The sequence below is a fragment of the Somniosus microcephalus genome, chromosome 6, assembly GCF_052327205.1.
Source record: "Somniosus microcephalus isolate GS21.2 chromosome 6, FLI_Smic_1.0, whole genome shotgun sequence".
NCBI lineage: Eukaryota > Metazoa > Chordata > Chondrichthyes > Squaliformes > Somniosidae > Somniosus > Somniosus microcephalus.
In genome coordinates, this window is record NC_140992.1 from 9952214 (window position 1) to 9968120 (window position 15907).

The 15907-nt window shown below is 46.4% G+C and overlaps 1 protein-coding gene across 1 annotated transcript in view; it reads right to left on the reverse strand.

The window, feature by feature from the left end:
• Nucleotides 1–15379, reverse strand: part of fgf12a (fibroblast growth factor 12a) — a 423417-nt gene extending 408038 nt beyond the window's left edge. The window contains exon 1 of the mRNA XM_085989695.1: nt 15015–15379. Within this exon, the coding sequence (XP_085845821.1) occupies nt 15015–15027 (13 nt within the window). The 5' untranslated portion in view covers nt 15028–15379. The remainder of the gene's footprint in view (nt 1–15014) is intronic.
• Nucleotides 15380–15907: the final 528 nt, after the last annotated feature.

The following is a 15907-nucleotide window of genomic DNA, read 5'->3' on the forward strand; positions in this document are numbered from 1 at the left end:
ATACGAAGCTAGGGTTCTCATTCCCGAGTGCGATCCAGTGGTAACGCCAGACATTGGGCCAGACCAGATTGTGATATCACACAGCGTCAATGCTCACTGTCTTGGATGAGGGACTTCAGTTATGTTGAGAGACTGGAGAAGCTGGGGTTGTTCTCCTTAGAGCAGAGAGAAGGTTATGGGGAGATTTAATAGAGGTGTTCAAAAATTATATGGGGTTTTGATCGAGTAGATAGAGAGAAACTGTTTCCACTGGTAATAGGGTTGTTAACCAGAGGACACAGATTTATGGTAATTGACAGAAGAACCAGAGGGGAGGAGAATTTTTTTGCTCGCCGAGTTGTTATGATCTGGAATGCGTTGCCTGAAAGGGCAGTGGAAGCAAATTCAATAGTAATTTTCAAAAGAGGAATAGGATAAATACTTGAAAAGGAAAAATTTGCAGGGCTATGGGGAACGAGCAGGGGGGGAGGGGGGCTAATTGGGTAGCTCTTTCAAAGAGCCGGCACAGGCACAATGGGCCGAATGGCCTCCTTCTGTGCTGTAAGATTCTATGACTGGCACATGGAGAATGGCCACTTGTGTGAGCTAAGGAAGGCTGCTAGGAACATGCACTCTAGCGAGAATCAGGAGAGATGAAAGTGGGGAGAATAAATTCAACATCCAAAAACAATTAGAAGTAGGCTTGACTTTGCTGTTAGGCTCTGAGAATCTGTTACCAAAGTCTCGGAACCGACAGTAATCAATATTACTGCAATTTAATCAGTCACCATTTATAGCACAGCAAGTTATCCCCACTTTTTATTCGACAGATACATCTTGAAGCGACGGATATTTGAAATTCTCTGCCCCAAATGGCTGTGGATGCTGAATCGTTGAGTATATTCAAGGCTGGGATCGATAGATTTTTGGACTCTAGGGGAATCAAGGGATATGGAGATCGGGCGGGAAAGTGAAGTTGAGGTCGAAGATCAGCCATGATCTTACTGAATGGCAGAGCAGGCTCGAGGGGCCGTATGGCCTACTAAGAACATAAGAAATAGGAGCAGGAGTCGGCCATTCGCCCCTCAAGCCTGCTCTGCCATTCAATGAGATCATGGCTGATCTTCTGCCTCAACTCCATTCACCGGCCTTATCGCCGTATCCTTTGATGCCCTTACTAGTCAGAAATCTATCAACTTCTGTTTTGAATATACCCAATGGCTGAGCCTCCACAGTCCTCTGGGGCAGAGAATTCCAAAGATTCACCACCCTCTGTGTGAAGAAATTTCTTCTCATCTCAGTCCTGAATGGCCCACCCTTTATCCTGAGGTTGTGGCCCCTGGTTCTGGATTCCCCAGTCAAGGGAAACATTCTCCCAGCATCCACCCTATCAAGCCCTGTAATAATTTTGTATGCTTCAATGAGATCCCTTCTCATTCTTCTGAATTCAAGAGAATACAGGCCTAGTTTACTCAATCTCTTCTCATACGACAGTCCCGCCATCCCAGGAATCAATCTCATGAACCTTCGCTGCACTCCCTCTATGGCAAGTTTATCCTTCCTTAGGTAAGGAGACAAAAATTGTACACACTACTCCAGGTGTGGTCTCACCAAGGCCCTATATAATTGGAGTAAGACTTCTTTACTCCTGTACTCAAATCCTCTTGTAATGAAGGCCAGCATACCATTTGCCTTCCTAATGGCTTGCTGCATCTGCACATTCACTTTCAGTGACTCATGTACAAGGACACCCAGGTCCCTTTGAGCATCTGCATGCCCCAATCTTTCACCATTTAGGAAATACTCTGCCTTTCTGTTTTTTTCTACCAAAGTGGATAACTTCACATTTATCCACATTATAATCCATCTGCCATGTTCTCGCCCACTCATTGAGCCTGTCGAGATCCCCTTTAAGCCTCTTCACTTCCTCTTCGCAACTGACACTGCCAACTAGCTTTGTGTCATCAACAAATTTGGAAATGTTACATTTAGTCCCCTCATCCAAACCATTGATATAGATTGTGAATAGCTGGGGCCCAAGCACCGATCCTTGTGGTACGCCACTAGTCACAGCCTGCCATCCTGAAAAAGACCCGTTTATCCCTACTCTTTGTTTTCTGTCTGTTAACCAATTCTCAATCCATGCTAGTATATTACCCCTAATTCCATGTGCCCTAATTTTGTTCACCAACCTCTTGTGTGGGACCATATCAAAGGCCTTCTGAAAATCCAAATACACCACATCCACTAGTTCCCCTTTGTCTACTCCACTAGTTACATCCTCAAAGAACTCCAATAGGTTTGCCAAACAGGATTTCCCTTTCATAAATCCATGTTGACTCTGCCCAATCTTACTATTAGTTTCTAAGTGCCCAGTTATTGCATCCTTTATAATAGATTCCAGCATTTTCCCAACTACTGATGTGAGGCTAACAGGTCTGTAGTTCCCCGTTTTCTCTCTCCCTCCTTTCTTAAATAGCGGGGTTACATTTGCTATCCTCCAATCTGCAGGAACCGTTCCAGAATCTATAGAATTTTGGAAGATGACAACCAATGCGTCCACTATCTCAATGGCCACCTCTTTCAAAACCCTAGGATGTAGTTCATCAGGTCCTTGGGATTTATTGACTTTTAGGCCTGTTAATTTTGCTAGTACTGTTTTTTTTACTAATAATAATTTCTTTAAGTTCCTCATTCTCACCACACCCTTGGTTTTCTCGTATTTCTGGGAGGTTTTTTGTGTCTTCCTCCATGAAGACAGAAACAAAGTATTTATTTAATTTCTCTGCCATTTCCTCATTCCCCATTATAAATTCTCCTGTCTCTGACTGTAAAGGGCCTACATTTACCTTTGCCAGTCTTTTCCTTTTCACATACCTATAGAAGCTTTTACAATCCATTTTTATATTTTTCGCTAGTTTGTGCTCATATTCCATTTTCCCTTTCTTTATCAATTTCTTGGTCCCCCTTTGCTGATTTCTAAAAAAATCCCAATCCTCAGGCTGACCGCTTTTTCTGGCAACTTCATAAGCTTCCTCCTTTGACTTAATACTAGCTTTAATTTCTTTTGTTAGCCATGGTTGGATCACTTTTCCTTTTGGGTTTTTATGCCCTAGAGGAATATATGTTTTTTGCAAATTATGCATTAGCTCCTACTCCTGCTCCTATTTCTTATGCTCTTATGGGTAGGCAAGGGAAACAATTACTTTTGAAATATACTCATTGTTGTATATAGCGAAACACAGCAACCAATTTGCACACAGCAAGGTCCCACAAACTGCACCGAGATAAATGACCAGTTAATCTGTATTAGTGGCGTTGCGGGCTAAGTGTTGGGCAGGACACTGGGGAGAACTCCCCTGCTCTTCTTCGAATAGTGCTATGGAATCTATGCCTAACTGAGCAGGGAGGTGGAATGTCGGTTTCACATCTCATCTGAAATTAAATGGAAACCCTCGTGTCCCTCAATCGAAGGGTTAATACATGCATCGCAACGCACCTGAACTGGCTCCGGTAACAATTACTGAATATGCTGCAGTGACGAATAGGAATAAAACGATATGGAGCACTGGAACACAGTAAGTCACCCAGTGAGCGAGGGCCCACTTAACTCACGAGCCCAGCGACAGAGTCACCCAGTCCATGTTCCGCATTCACTGATTCTACCGCTCTCTGCGGAACACAAGGATGAAACTGCGCTCCTGTCCTCTCCTACAGCCGAGCCGGCTGGTGTGGGACCAACTCAGAGAACAGCAAGATCTCACGATCAACCCTGATCTTTGTTGGAAACCCTGGTAAGGCCACTACAAATGGCTTCAAGGAAAGAAACAGCCATGTTTTCGATGACTAGCACCTACCAACAAGAGCGCATGGGTGAGGGCAGGATTGGGTTAATCGGTGATGCCCCTATGGTTGGAAAACCTGCCAACACTCACTGCCTGGGATCAGACACAACGAAGAATGATCACTTGGGTGAGTTACCCATGGGAGGGTACCCTGACTGGAGTCAGCATCTTCAGGAGACAATTAAAGAAACTTGGAGAATAAATGTAGATGTCCCTCCCTTGCTCTCCCTTCCCCATATATTCTAGACACGAAAGGCATCAAGGGGTACGGGGAGAGAACGGGAATATGGTATTGAGATAGAGGATCCGCCATGATCATATTGAATGGCGGAGCAGGCTCGAAGGGCCGTTTGGCCGACTCCTGCTCCTATTTTTCGATGAATGCAGTTACCCTGATCAAACTGAAGAGTGTTCAGGGGTGGTTTCCCGGGCAGTTAAAATTGGTTTCATCCGCTCATTAGCGGCATAACGCAGCACAACTGCTGACCGCAGAGCCCAGAGTACAATCATCGCAGCTCTACCTCCTGCCCGCGTGCGAGTACGAACCGATCGTTCTCATGCTGACTGCAATCCTAGCTCATTCCAATTGGATTCTTCATCCGACGCTCAGATCAGTTTGCAGAGTTAACCAAAGAAAATACATTTCCAACTACACATCTCCCAACAAAAGTCACTGTTCTTCTTTGCAATAATTGAAGAATATAGGAACAGCAGCCATTCAGCCCCTCGAACCTGCCCCGCTGATCTGTACCTCAACCCCATTTACCTGCCTTTGCTCACTTGATACCCTCATCCAACAAAAATCTATCAATCTCGGTCTTGAAAATTTCAATTGCCTTTTGGGGGAAGAGAGTTCCAGATTTCCACTACCCTGTGTGTGAAAAAGTGCTTCCTAATTTCACTCCCAAGTGGCCTAGCTCTAATTTTAAGATTGTACCCTTGGGAGATACAACACCTGCCCTTTTACCTCCCCCCTTCCCACTGTCCAGGGCCCCAAACACTCCTTCCAGGTGAAACAGCGATTTACTTGTACTTCTCGCAATCTAGTATACTGTATTCGCTGCTCACGATGTGGTCTCCTCTACATTGGGGAGACCAAACGCAGATTGGGCGACTGCTTTGAGGAACACCTCCGTTCAGTCCGCAAGCGTGACCCTGAGCTTCTGGTCGCCGGTCACTTTAATTCTCCGCTCCACTCCCACTCTGATCTCTCCGTCCTCAGCCTCCTACACTGTTCCAGTGAAGTTCAACATAAGCTGGAGGAACAGCACCTCATCTTTCTATTAGGCACTTTACAACCTTCCAGACTCAACATTAAGTTTAACACTTTCAGGTCATAACCTCTGGCCTCATTTTTTCCCCTCCAGACGGCAGCTGTTGATGATTCTGCTATTCTCATTTACACCTCCTCTAGACCCATCTTTTGTTTCTTTACTTGTCCCATTACCATCTCCTTTTGCCTCGCACCATCATCCCTTGTGTCGTTCAATCTCTCCTGCCTTCCACCCTATCACAGACCTTCCCTTTTGCTCTTTCTCCCCTGCCCCCTTTCCCTGCCCCTGCACTTGCTTAAAACCGGTTACATTTTCCAGTTCTGACGAAAGGTCATCGACCTGAGACGTTAACTCTGTTTCTCTCTCCACAGATGCTGCCCGACCTGCTGAGTGTTTCCAGCATTTTCTGTTTTTAATTTCAGATTGTATCCCCCTTGTTTGGATTCCCCCACCAGAGGAAACAGTTTCTCTGGGCTGGATTTTGTCAATGGGGATGTGATGGGGGCGGGACTCCCACTTTTTGGGTTGTAGTCCCGCCTCCATCGACTTGTGGCCAACCCACGCTATTTTCCCTTGATTGACCTTGTTAAGCCCGCCCAGCAGGCTCAGCAGGCCAATTAATGGACACCTGGTTACTGGTGACGTCAGTGATTGACATTTCATCTGTCAAGAGCTTTTGACAGATGAAAAATCAGCGTTTGACAGCTCTGTGAAGCTGTCAAACACCGACAATCTGTCTTCTAACTTGAGTCCTTCTACTCAGACTCAGTTAGAGATCTCTCCAGACCAGAAAGCAGAGGCTGCAGCTTTTGACATTTCAGCGGCCATTCTGCTTTCTGTGCCGGTGAGCTGAGGGACTCCCGAGAACTGAAGGAAGGAAGCCTGCAGGAGAAAGTAAAGGTAAGTAAAACTTATTAAAACACTTTACACTTACCTCACACACTTACCTCTGCACACATGCACCCATCACTCACCTGCACAACAGACATCTCGACCCCTCCAACCCCTTCAGACCGACGGTCCGCCTCACTAACTTGGTGTGGTTCGGAGCCGTCAGGAAGCCCACACTTCAGTGCTAAAAATAGAGATTAGGCAAAAAACTGCCTGTTAACTACCTGTTAACAGGCAGTTAATTGGCACGAATCCCCTTCCTGCCTCGGGGAGGCGGCTCCCAGCAGAGGTCGGATACCCACCTCCTGGGACATTGGCATGGAGGCGGGTTGGGGGCGGGATGGGTTCCTGTCCCCCGATTCTGCAATTTTCCCACCACTCCCGCCTCCAAACCCACCTCCACGGGGCTTGGAAATTCGAGCCCTCTGTATCTGCCCCATCGAATCCCTTTATCATGTGAATCACCTCCATCAGATCACCCCATAACTTTCTAAACTCAAGGGAACACAAACCGAATTTATGCAACCTGTCCGCACAATTTAACCCATTAAGACCTGGTAGAACGCTGCTGAATCTGAGCTACATCCCATCCAAGGCAATTCTCCAGAGGGGGTCTGACCAAGGCTCTGTACACCTGAACCATCAAATCCTTACTTTTGTATTCCAATCCCCTGGAGATTAATATAAATCTTCCAGTTTGTCTTTCTCAGATCCAACGATGATGACCTCACACTTCCCCACACTGAATGCCATCTGCACAGTTTTGCCCACTCACTGAGTCTGTCTATGTCCCTTTGTAACTTCCTGCTCCCAAATACAAAATTTACCGTGCTTCTAAACTTAGTAAGAACATAAGAAATAGAAGCAGGAGTCAGCTATTCGGCCCCTCGAGCCTGCTCCGCCATTCAATAAGATCATGGCTGATCTGATCTTGGTCTCAAGTCCACTTTCCTGCCCGCTCCCCATAGCCCTTGACTCCCCTGTTTTTCAAATATCTGTCTATCTTCACCTTGAATATATTCAATGACTCCGCCTCCACAACTCTCTGGGGAAGAGAATTCCAAAGATTCACTACCCTCAGAAAAGAAATTCCTCCTCATCTCCGTTTTAAATTGGCGACCCCTTATTCTGAAACTATGCCCTAGTTCTAGATTCCCCCACAAGGGGAAACATCCTCCCTGCACCTACCCTGTCAAGCCCCCTCAGAATCTTATATGTTTCAATAAGATCCCCTCTCATTCTTCTAAACTCCAGTGAGTATAGGCCCAACCTGCTCAACCTTTCCTCATGAGACAACCCCTTCAACTCAGGAATCAACCTCGTGAACCTTCTCTGAACTGCCTCCAATGCAAGTATATCCTTCCTTAAATAAGGAGACCAAAACTGTACGCGGTACTCCAGGTGTGGTCTCACCAACACCCTGAACAGTTGTAGCAGGACTTCCCTACTTTTATACTCCAACCCCTTTGCAATAAAGGTCAATATTCCATTTGCCTTCCTAATTACTTGCTGTACCTGCATGCTAACCTTTTGTATTTCAGGTACTAGGACCCCCAGATCTATCTGTACCGCAGCATTCTGTAGCCACTCTCCATTTAAATAATATTTTGCTTTTTTATTCTTCCTACCAAAGTGGATAGCCTCACATTTTCCCACATTATACTCCATCTGCCAAATTTTTGCCCACTCACTGAACCTATCTATATCCCTTTGCAGACTCATTGCAGACTTAGCCTCCTCTGCAAACTTGAATATGCAACTCTCTATTCCCTCATCCAAGTCATTAATATATATGGTGAAAAGCTGAGACCCCAGTACAGATCCCAGGGGAACACCAGTTATTACAGCCTGCCAATCAGAGAACATTCTCTTTATCCCTACTCTTTGTCTCCTACCTCCTAACTAATTACCAACGAGGGATTGACAGGGTAGAGGCTGAGTGGCTGTTTCCCCTAGCTGGAGAGTCTAGAACTAGGGGGCTTAGTCTCAGGATAAGGGGTCGGCCATTTAAGACTGAGAGGAGGAGGAATTTCTTAACTCAGAAGGTTGTGAATCTTTGGAATTCTCTACCCCAGAGGGCTGTGGATGCTCAGTCGTTGAGTATATTCAAGACGGAGATCGATAGATTTTTGCACACTAAGGGAATCGAGGGATATGGGGAGCGGGCAGGAACGTGGAGTTGAGGTCGAAGATCAGCCATGATCTTATTTGATGGTGGAGCAGGATCGAGTGGATATATGGCCGACTCCTGCTCCTAATTCTTAATGTTCTTTTCAACCCATATCACAAGATTACCTCCTAGTCCTTGTGTTTTTATTTTTGCTAATAATATCTTGTGTGGAACCTTACCAAATGCCTTCCGGAAGTCTATATAGACAGCATCCATCGACCATCCCCGATCTACCATGCTAGTGACATCCTTAAAAAAATGCAACTAGATTAGTCAGATATAGGGTTGCAAAGGGGTGGAAAGTTTTTGGTAAATTTCCGGAAATTTTAGCTTGGGAATTTTGCCCAAAAAAGCACATGCTAGCAAAATATTGTTTTTTTGGGTTTTTTTTGTATTTCTTTCATTTTTTTCCACAGGTCCTCTCTTAAAATTACTAACAGGCATGGAATCTTAATTATTAAGGAATTTCTTAATCAATATATGTTTATCTTCTTACTTGGCTTGTTTTAATAACTACAAGTTTTGTGTGTGACTTTGAACAAATGTGTCCTGATTGGTTGGATGAGTGGATGAGCGATTAGCTCCCTCTATTGGTGATGTAGCGTCGTGCGTGCACTGGTCATGCTTCCATCACATGGAGCATCAGGAAAAATTTACTCACCCTGTTGCAATCGTGCTGATCGACCGCTGTTCGACACAGAGATGAATGCCCTTCATTTCTCTGCATAGAACAATGCCACATTTACCGTTGGATGTGTGGAAGCATCTTACCACAGGCATTAAAGATGGAAAGACTGTGTACATGTGCAAACACTGTACAAAGCCATATGTAAAGAATGCCACAAAGATGCAGCAGCATTTATCCAAATGCAACAACTTCACTCAAAGCTCACAGCAGTCAGCCCAGAGTTCCTCTGCTTCCATTCAAGAAGATGATGGTTCACATTCAGCATCAGGCTCCTTATGGGCAAAGTTCTGGGAAGTCTGGCAAAGTTCTCTACCAAGCAAGGTCTTTGGAATGGGAACGGGATATGGGAATCATGCAAGCATATCAGTGCACATACCTGGTGGAAGGGACTTTGTGCATCTGAGGCCCTGTCACCCATTGCATCAGTGATACTCCAAATCCCACCTTCATCAGCGGCCTCTGAACAAAACTGGTCACTTTTTGGGAATACGCATACAAAGGTGCGCAACAGGCTGACTAACAAGAGAGTGGAGAAACTGGTGGCTATCCGGGCGAACCTAAAACTTATTGAGCCAGATACAGAAGTGTCCACCGCACAGCTAGACAGTGACACAGAGGAGGAAATGGACACGTCAGAGCCAGAGAATCAGGAGGAGCAATGATGAGTAGAAGACTCAGAAGACTCATGAGTAGAAGACTCAAAGGGACAAAATAAGGACAAATTACAGGCTAAATAAGCTGACGCTCTTTTTATTTTATTTTAGATGGGTCTTTTTTGTGGGGGTTCAATAAAGTTCAAAATTATAACCTAAATAAAGTTTTGAAAGCCTGTTTTTATTTGTATGGAACAGTATGTCTATTTTGATGACAAAGATAATATAAGGGTCAGAGACAAAAACCATCAGTGTGCAAAAAAACTCAAAATTCCCATAATTCCCGAAAATTCCCATGGAAAGTGTCCTCTTTTAAAAATTCCCAGAATTTTGCAACCCTAGTCAGATACGACCAACCCTTCACAAATCCATGCTTTAATCATCACAAAGAATGATTGCAGCCCTATACTTGGGTGGCAGAAAATGACTCTCACAACTAGCTCAGTCCTTACATTTCTCTTCAGTTATTTTAAATGTCATGTACTATCTTATTGATTTTATTACTTGGCACTAATTATCTCCTCACAATGCATTTACATTCCAGTTATTGTGCAATCAAGAACACTATACTGAAAACCCTTCGAGATTCATTTCGGGACCTACTCAGTAACAGATGTTCTCCTGCACTTTCGCCTACAGCCCAAATGGATTTTAACCACTCGAATGAACATTTAGCTCCCCTCCACTGCTCAAATTCTTTATATTATTTGGGGAAACCCTGCAACATTTCATAATCATAGAAGCTTACACCGCTGAAGGAGGCCACTCAGTCCATTGTGCCTGTGCCAGCTCTTTGCGAGAACAATCCAAAATCCAATCCCACTTGCCCCGCTCCCTGCATACCGCCTTCCATCTTCCTCGGCTTCAAATATTGATTCAATTTTCCCAGAAAAGATGCAATGGTCTCTCGGCCTCGACCACTCCCTGTGGCCAAGCGTTCCACCCTCCCACAACTCGGTGCGTGAAGAAATTTCTCAACTCTCTCCTCACTCTCGTTGTGATCATTCTAAATTGATGGCTCTCCAAGCAGATGAAATAGTCTTTCCTGATTCACTGCCAGAAATCCTTCATAATTTTAAAAAGCTGAATTAAATCTGCTCTTCGTCTTTCCTGCTCCAGTGGTCCTGGTATCTCAAGTCTCTCCCTGGCATCATTTTTTTTTTATTCGTTCCTGGGATGTGGGCATCGCTGGCAAGACCAGCATTTATTGCCCATCCCTAACTGCCCCTTGAGAAGGTGGTGGTGAGCCGCCGCCTTGAACCGCTGCAGTCCGTGTGGTGAAGGTACTCCCACAGCGCTGTTAGGGAGGGAGTTCCAGGATTTTGACCCGGCGACGATGAAGGATCGGCCGATATATTTCCAAGTCAGGATGGTGTGTGACTTGGAGGGGAACTTGGAGGTGGTGGTGTTCCCATGCGCCTGCTGCCCTTGTCCTTCTAGGTGGAAGAGGTCGCGGGTTTGGGAGGTGCTGCCGAAGAAGCCTTGGTGAGTTGCTGCAGTGCATCTTGTAGATGGTACACACTGCGGCCACGGTGTGCCGGTGGTGGAGGGAGTGAATGTTTAAGGTGGTGGATGGGGTGCCAATCAAATGGGCTGCTTTGTCCTGGATGGTGTCGAGCTTCTTGAATGTTGTTGGAGCTGCAACTCATCCAGGTGAATCCACATTGTCTGCTCCCAATGGTGTAAATGTCCTTTCCATAAATGGGACTCCCAAAACTGCACACACTGCTCCAACTGTGGCCTGGTTTTGAAGTTGGTGTCCTTCTTCTCCAGCCCCCCCTTTTGTCTCCTCACGTAAAAAAAAAATTATATTATGAAAAAAAGGAAAATGTTTCTACACCCATGAACCCCATCTAATAACCCATGCCTGTTAGTGACAACTTCCCTCAGCATTCTCCGATTGATGGTAATGAATGACTACAGCTGGATCATACTGCACAGGAGGAGGTGGGGAAGTGTGTGCGGGGGGGAGGGAATGCGGAGACAGAATTTACACCGGCTTTGTACCCGGGTGGAACCAGTGCGAATGAGGAGTCAGTGAGTACTCTAACCTCGGACGTTAAAAGGATATATAAAAGCGACCCAGCTGCTGCACCCGCCAGACTTGAAAAATTCTGAACATATTTGTAAAAGGTATGCACCGAAATGAATGAAAAAGCCCACAGTCTAGTACAGATACCCGACCTTGCCCAATGGAAGGATATTCTCAGGATGGAGGTTCAAAGGAAGGAAACCCACTGTGCTGAAATCGACAAGGTTTTTTTTAAAAACAATTTGCCTAGATTAATGTACATTTCTTTTTCTTTTCTGCCTCAGCAATGTTCTCCCCTCCTGGGCTAGGCTTCCACGGGCTCTGGTGACCTCCGGAAGCTCACGTACGCACTGAAATGATAGAACCAGCTGTCAAGTCAACTAACTGGCGGGGGGGGGGGGGGGGGCGGGGAAGAGGGTGGTGCGGCACATCCCGAATTTATTCATTTAAATGTGAAACTAAAATATAACGTGTGATCATCAGCTCCAACAACACTCAAGAAGCTCGACATCATCCAGGACAAAGCAGCCCGCTTGATCGGCACCCCATCCACCGCCTTAAACATTCACTCCCTCCACCACCGGCGCACCGTGGCTGCAGTGTGTACCATCTACAAGATGCACTGCAGCAACTCGCCAAGGCTCCTTCGGCAGCACCTCCCAAACCCGCGACCTCTTCCACCTAGAAGTTCAAGGGCAGCAGGCGCAAGGGAACACCACCACCTCCAAGTTCCCCTCCAAGTCACACACCATCCTGACTTGGAAATATAATCGCCGTTCCTTCATCGTCGCTGGGTCAAAATCCTGGAACTCCCTCCCTAACAGCACTGTGGGAGCACCTTCACCGCACGGGACTGCAGCAGCTCAAGAAGGCGGCTCACCACCACCTTCGCAAGGTCAATTAGGGATGGGCAATAAATGCTGGCCTTGCCAGTGACACCCACATTCCATGAACAAATGAAAAAAAAAATCCGAATGAATAACAACGGATATTGTACCTAAAGCCATAGATTAGCTTCTTCACTCAGTGAGTGTTGAGAATGTGGAACTCGCTACCACAGGGAGTGGTTGGGGCAAAGAACATAGGTGCATTTAAGGGGAAGCTAGATAAGTACAAGAAAGGACCAGTGGAATATGTTGACAGAGAGAGATGAAGAGGGGGTGGGAGGAGGCTCGTGTGGAGCATAAACACCGGCACGGGCCAGTTGGGCCGAATAGCCTGTTTCTGTGCTGTTAAATTGTGTGTAATCACATAATTCACTTCATTCCCCAAACTATAACTGAAGTTGGATGTATGCTATCAGAGGGATGTACGATAGTAGAGGAAGAGAGTTACAAGGACACAGTTAGCCACACATCATTCTAGATGGGTGCAAGCATCCAACTCCTAAACTGCGAATCAAAGAATTGGCACTGTTAACCGTTTCACCATCAACTCTGGTGATCAGCTGTGAAACACCATGGGGTAGAAACTGATCGGCACCCAGATTCGGGAGCAAACCGACCCCGCCACGCCGAGGCTGAGGTGCGCGAGGGCCACGTGGGATGGTCCTCGCGCATCACCGGGGGCGTCAGTCCCACCCCAGGAGAGAGTGCGCCGGTCACGAAGTGGACCAAAGTCGGCCGGCAGGGACAGTGGCCGATGGTGATTCTGGGGGGGGAAAATAGAGGAGATCGGTTTGGGGTGGGGGGGTGAACAGTGGCCGGCAGTCGCCCGCTGTTTCAATGTGGATCCAGGAGCAGCGGCCCTCCTCTTCCTGGCTCCACATTCAGGTAAGTCAGTAATTTTTTTTTTTGAAACTTACCTTTTTTGGTGACAGCCTCCAGCAGTCCCTTTAAGAACCGTCGGTTTGGCTGTTTTTAGGCTCGAGAAATCAAATATGGGACATGGGCCTAAAACTGGCTTTAGGCCCTGGATTTATGTTGGAAATAGGCCGAATGCTGGTTTCAGGCGTGTGCCCTGATGACTCCACGGCTCCCTAACCAATTTGGCACGCGGCGCTCCCCCGGTGCGGAATGAGCGCGTGCACGCCATATTGGACCCTCCGCCGCCTGTTTTTTTGCACCCGAGAAACAGGCACAGTGTGAGCCAATTTATAGGCCCATTATATCTCCTAGAATAAAGAGGCTTCATTGACAACACTGAGTCATTAAGGGCTCTTGGCTACAAGTACACATACATATTGTTGATTGATCAGGCAGCCAGTCATGAAACTTCACCCACGCACCACTTAAGAGTTTCAGCTCCATTACCATGTTTCAGAAAAGTCAGGAGCCACTGGGACATGCATTTGGACGCATTAACAGACAAGACCACGATCTCATCACCAACAATGTCCAACTCACTTTTTTGTTGCCCTTTATTGATGGGCCTTTAATTACTGTTGTTGTCGTCAAGAAGATGAAATAAGTACAACTTTAAGAGCAGAATTTTTACAAAACCCATTTTGGGACTTGGTGACGGTCTGCCAGAGACCAACGATCATCGTTCCCCCAGATCTTCAAGTAGACAGCTACTTTCCAACACCCTGCTCCACTTCAAGTCCAATCTCCTGGTGGGCGACCACAGAGGGTTTGTGGACCTCCAACCCTCCTGGCGCAGAGAGTTTCTCTGTATAACCACCCCCGCTTCCATCACTTGATGTACTCATAGAACTCAGGACACAGGAACCACGTCTGCAACTAGAAGCGCTGGCGCAACTCAACCCGCCCAGACAAGAACAACAACACCAGGGAAGCCAATAAAAGCGGGGGAAGAGAAGGCGAGAGAGAGTGTGCGAGAGGAGGCGAGACTGGGAGATGCATTTGATCATTATATGTGCTCCACGTGTGCAATGCAGCAACTGAGACGGGACAAAACAGATGGGCTCAGCAATTTAAAAAAAAAGATACAAGACGGATTCGAACCCCCAAAGCCATGCAAAATAACCCTTGAATAATCCCACCGTCAATGTAGGTAGAGTTTAGCAGATCAGGGTTGGAGGGGTGCGCGGTTCTATTGAATGAGCAGCGCAAGCCACATTATTTATTAAATCACGCTACACATTAAACACCATTTCTGTTTGTTTGGTCAGTTTATTCCAAGTCTCCCGTTGACTCGATCCATCGCCAAAAAAAATCCCTTGTTTGAACCAATTATTTGCACCAATCCATTATTAATCTTCTCCATCATCAAATGCACTGATCCACGACCCTGATTTTAACAAATACCTTTAAAAGACAGAAAGCGAGCGAGAGTTAGGTGGTCCTGTTTCACGAAAGCTGCTGTCTGGGAGAGTGAGCTTGTCACTCTCACTCTCTCTCTTAATACTGCAGTGAAACAGCTCGGCTCGGCTCGGCTTGCCTTCGACCCACCGATTGCCAGCCCTCGGTACTAAGTGAGCACCGTACTGCAGTCTCCTCCTCTCTGTCTGTCTCTTAAATAATACAGGGACAGGAACATTCCAGAAATTGCACATCTCCAGAAATAAAGTCCTTCCTTACCTTTGCTGTCCATCTGGGTCGTGTCAAATCTCCGGGCAGCCTCGAAGGGAGAGATTTGAATTATTATTATTATCGTGCAAGCTTCCGTGTCTGTGCCCTGACTGGGAGCCACTAATGCGCTAGCTGCAATCGCACAGCGAGCGTCACTTAAAGGGACAGAGTGAGTGAGAGTGGGGAGCTTGCTGCGAGTGCGGGTCACACAGTGAGTTGGGCTGGGTACACAGGACTGCCTCTTCCCAAATGCACAGTGACGTCGTCTCACACAGCACCGGCCTTAAGGTGATATTATTGGCCACTAAATAAATCTAATTATTGAATTGGAAACTTCCATGCAACGGGTTATGTAATCCTCTCCCTCCCTTCACTGCACGCCAGTTTGGAGAGAGCCTATTTTGGAAGGGGCCAGTTTGGAGAGGGGAGGGGAGTGTGCAGAGTTATCTGCCCGTTCAAAACTGAAGCCTGCCAGGGTTATCGCGATGTTTCTGAGCCACTAACCCAAGTTCAAAAAAAAAATCAAATCAACTTTTATTGTCATTGTTAGTGCACAAGTGCAGTACAACAAAATGTAGGCTTGCGGCTCCCGAGAGTGTACATTTAGATGAAGACATTTAAACATTCAACATACATTTGGCTTGTAATACATTAACATAAACATAACCATAATAAAGTGCATTGGCAGATGTGCAGGCTTTAGAGTTTATTTGTGGAGTTCAGTAGGATGACAGCCCTGGGAAAGAAGCTGTTCCTAAATCTGGTCGTACGGGTGCGAATGCATCTGTAGCGTCTCCCAGATGGCAGGAGGGCGAACAGACTGTGGCTGGGGTGGGTAGGGTCTTTGATGATGGACCGTGACCTCCGTAAACAGCGTTTCTGGTATATGTGCTCTATGGTCG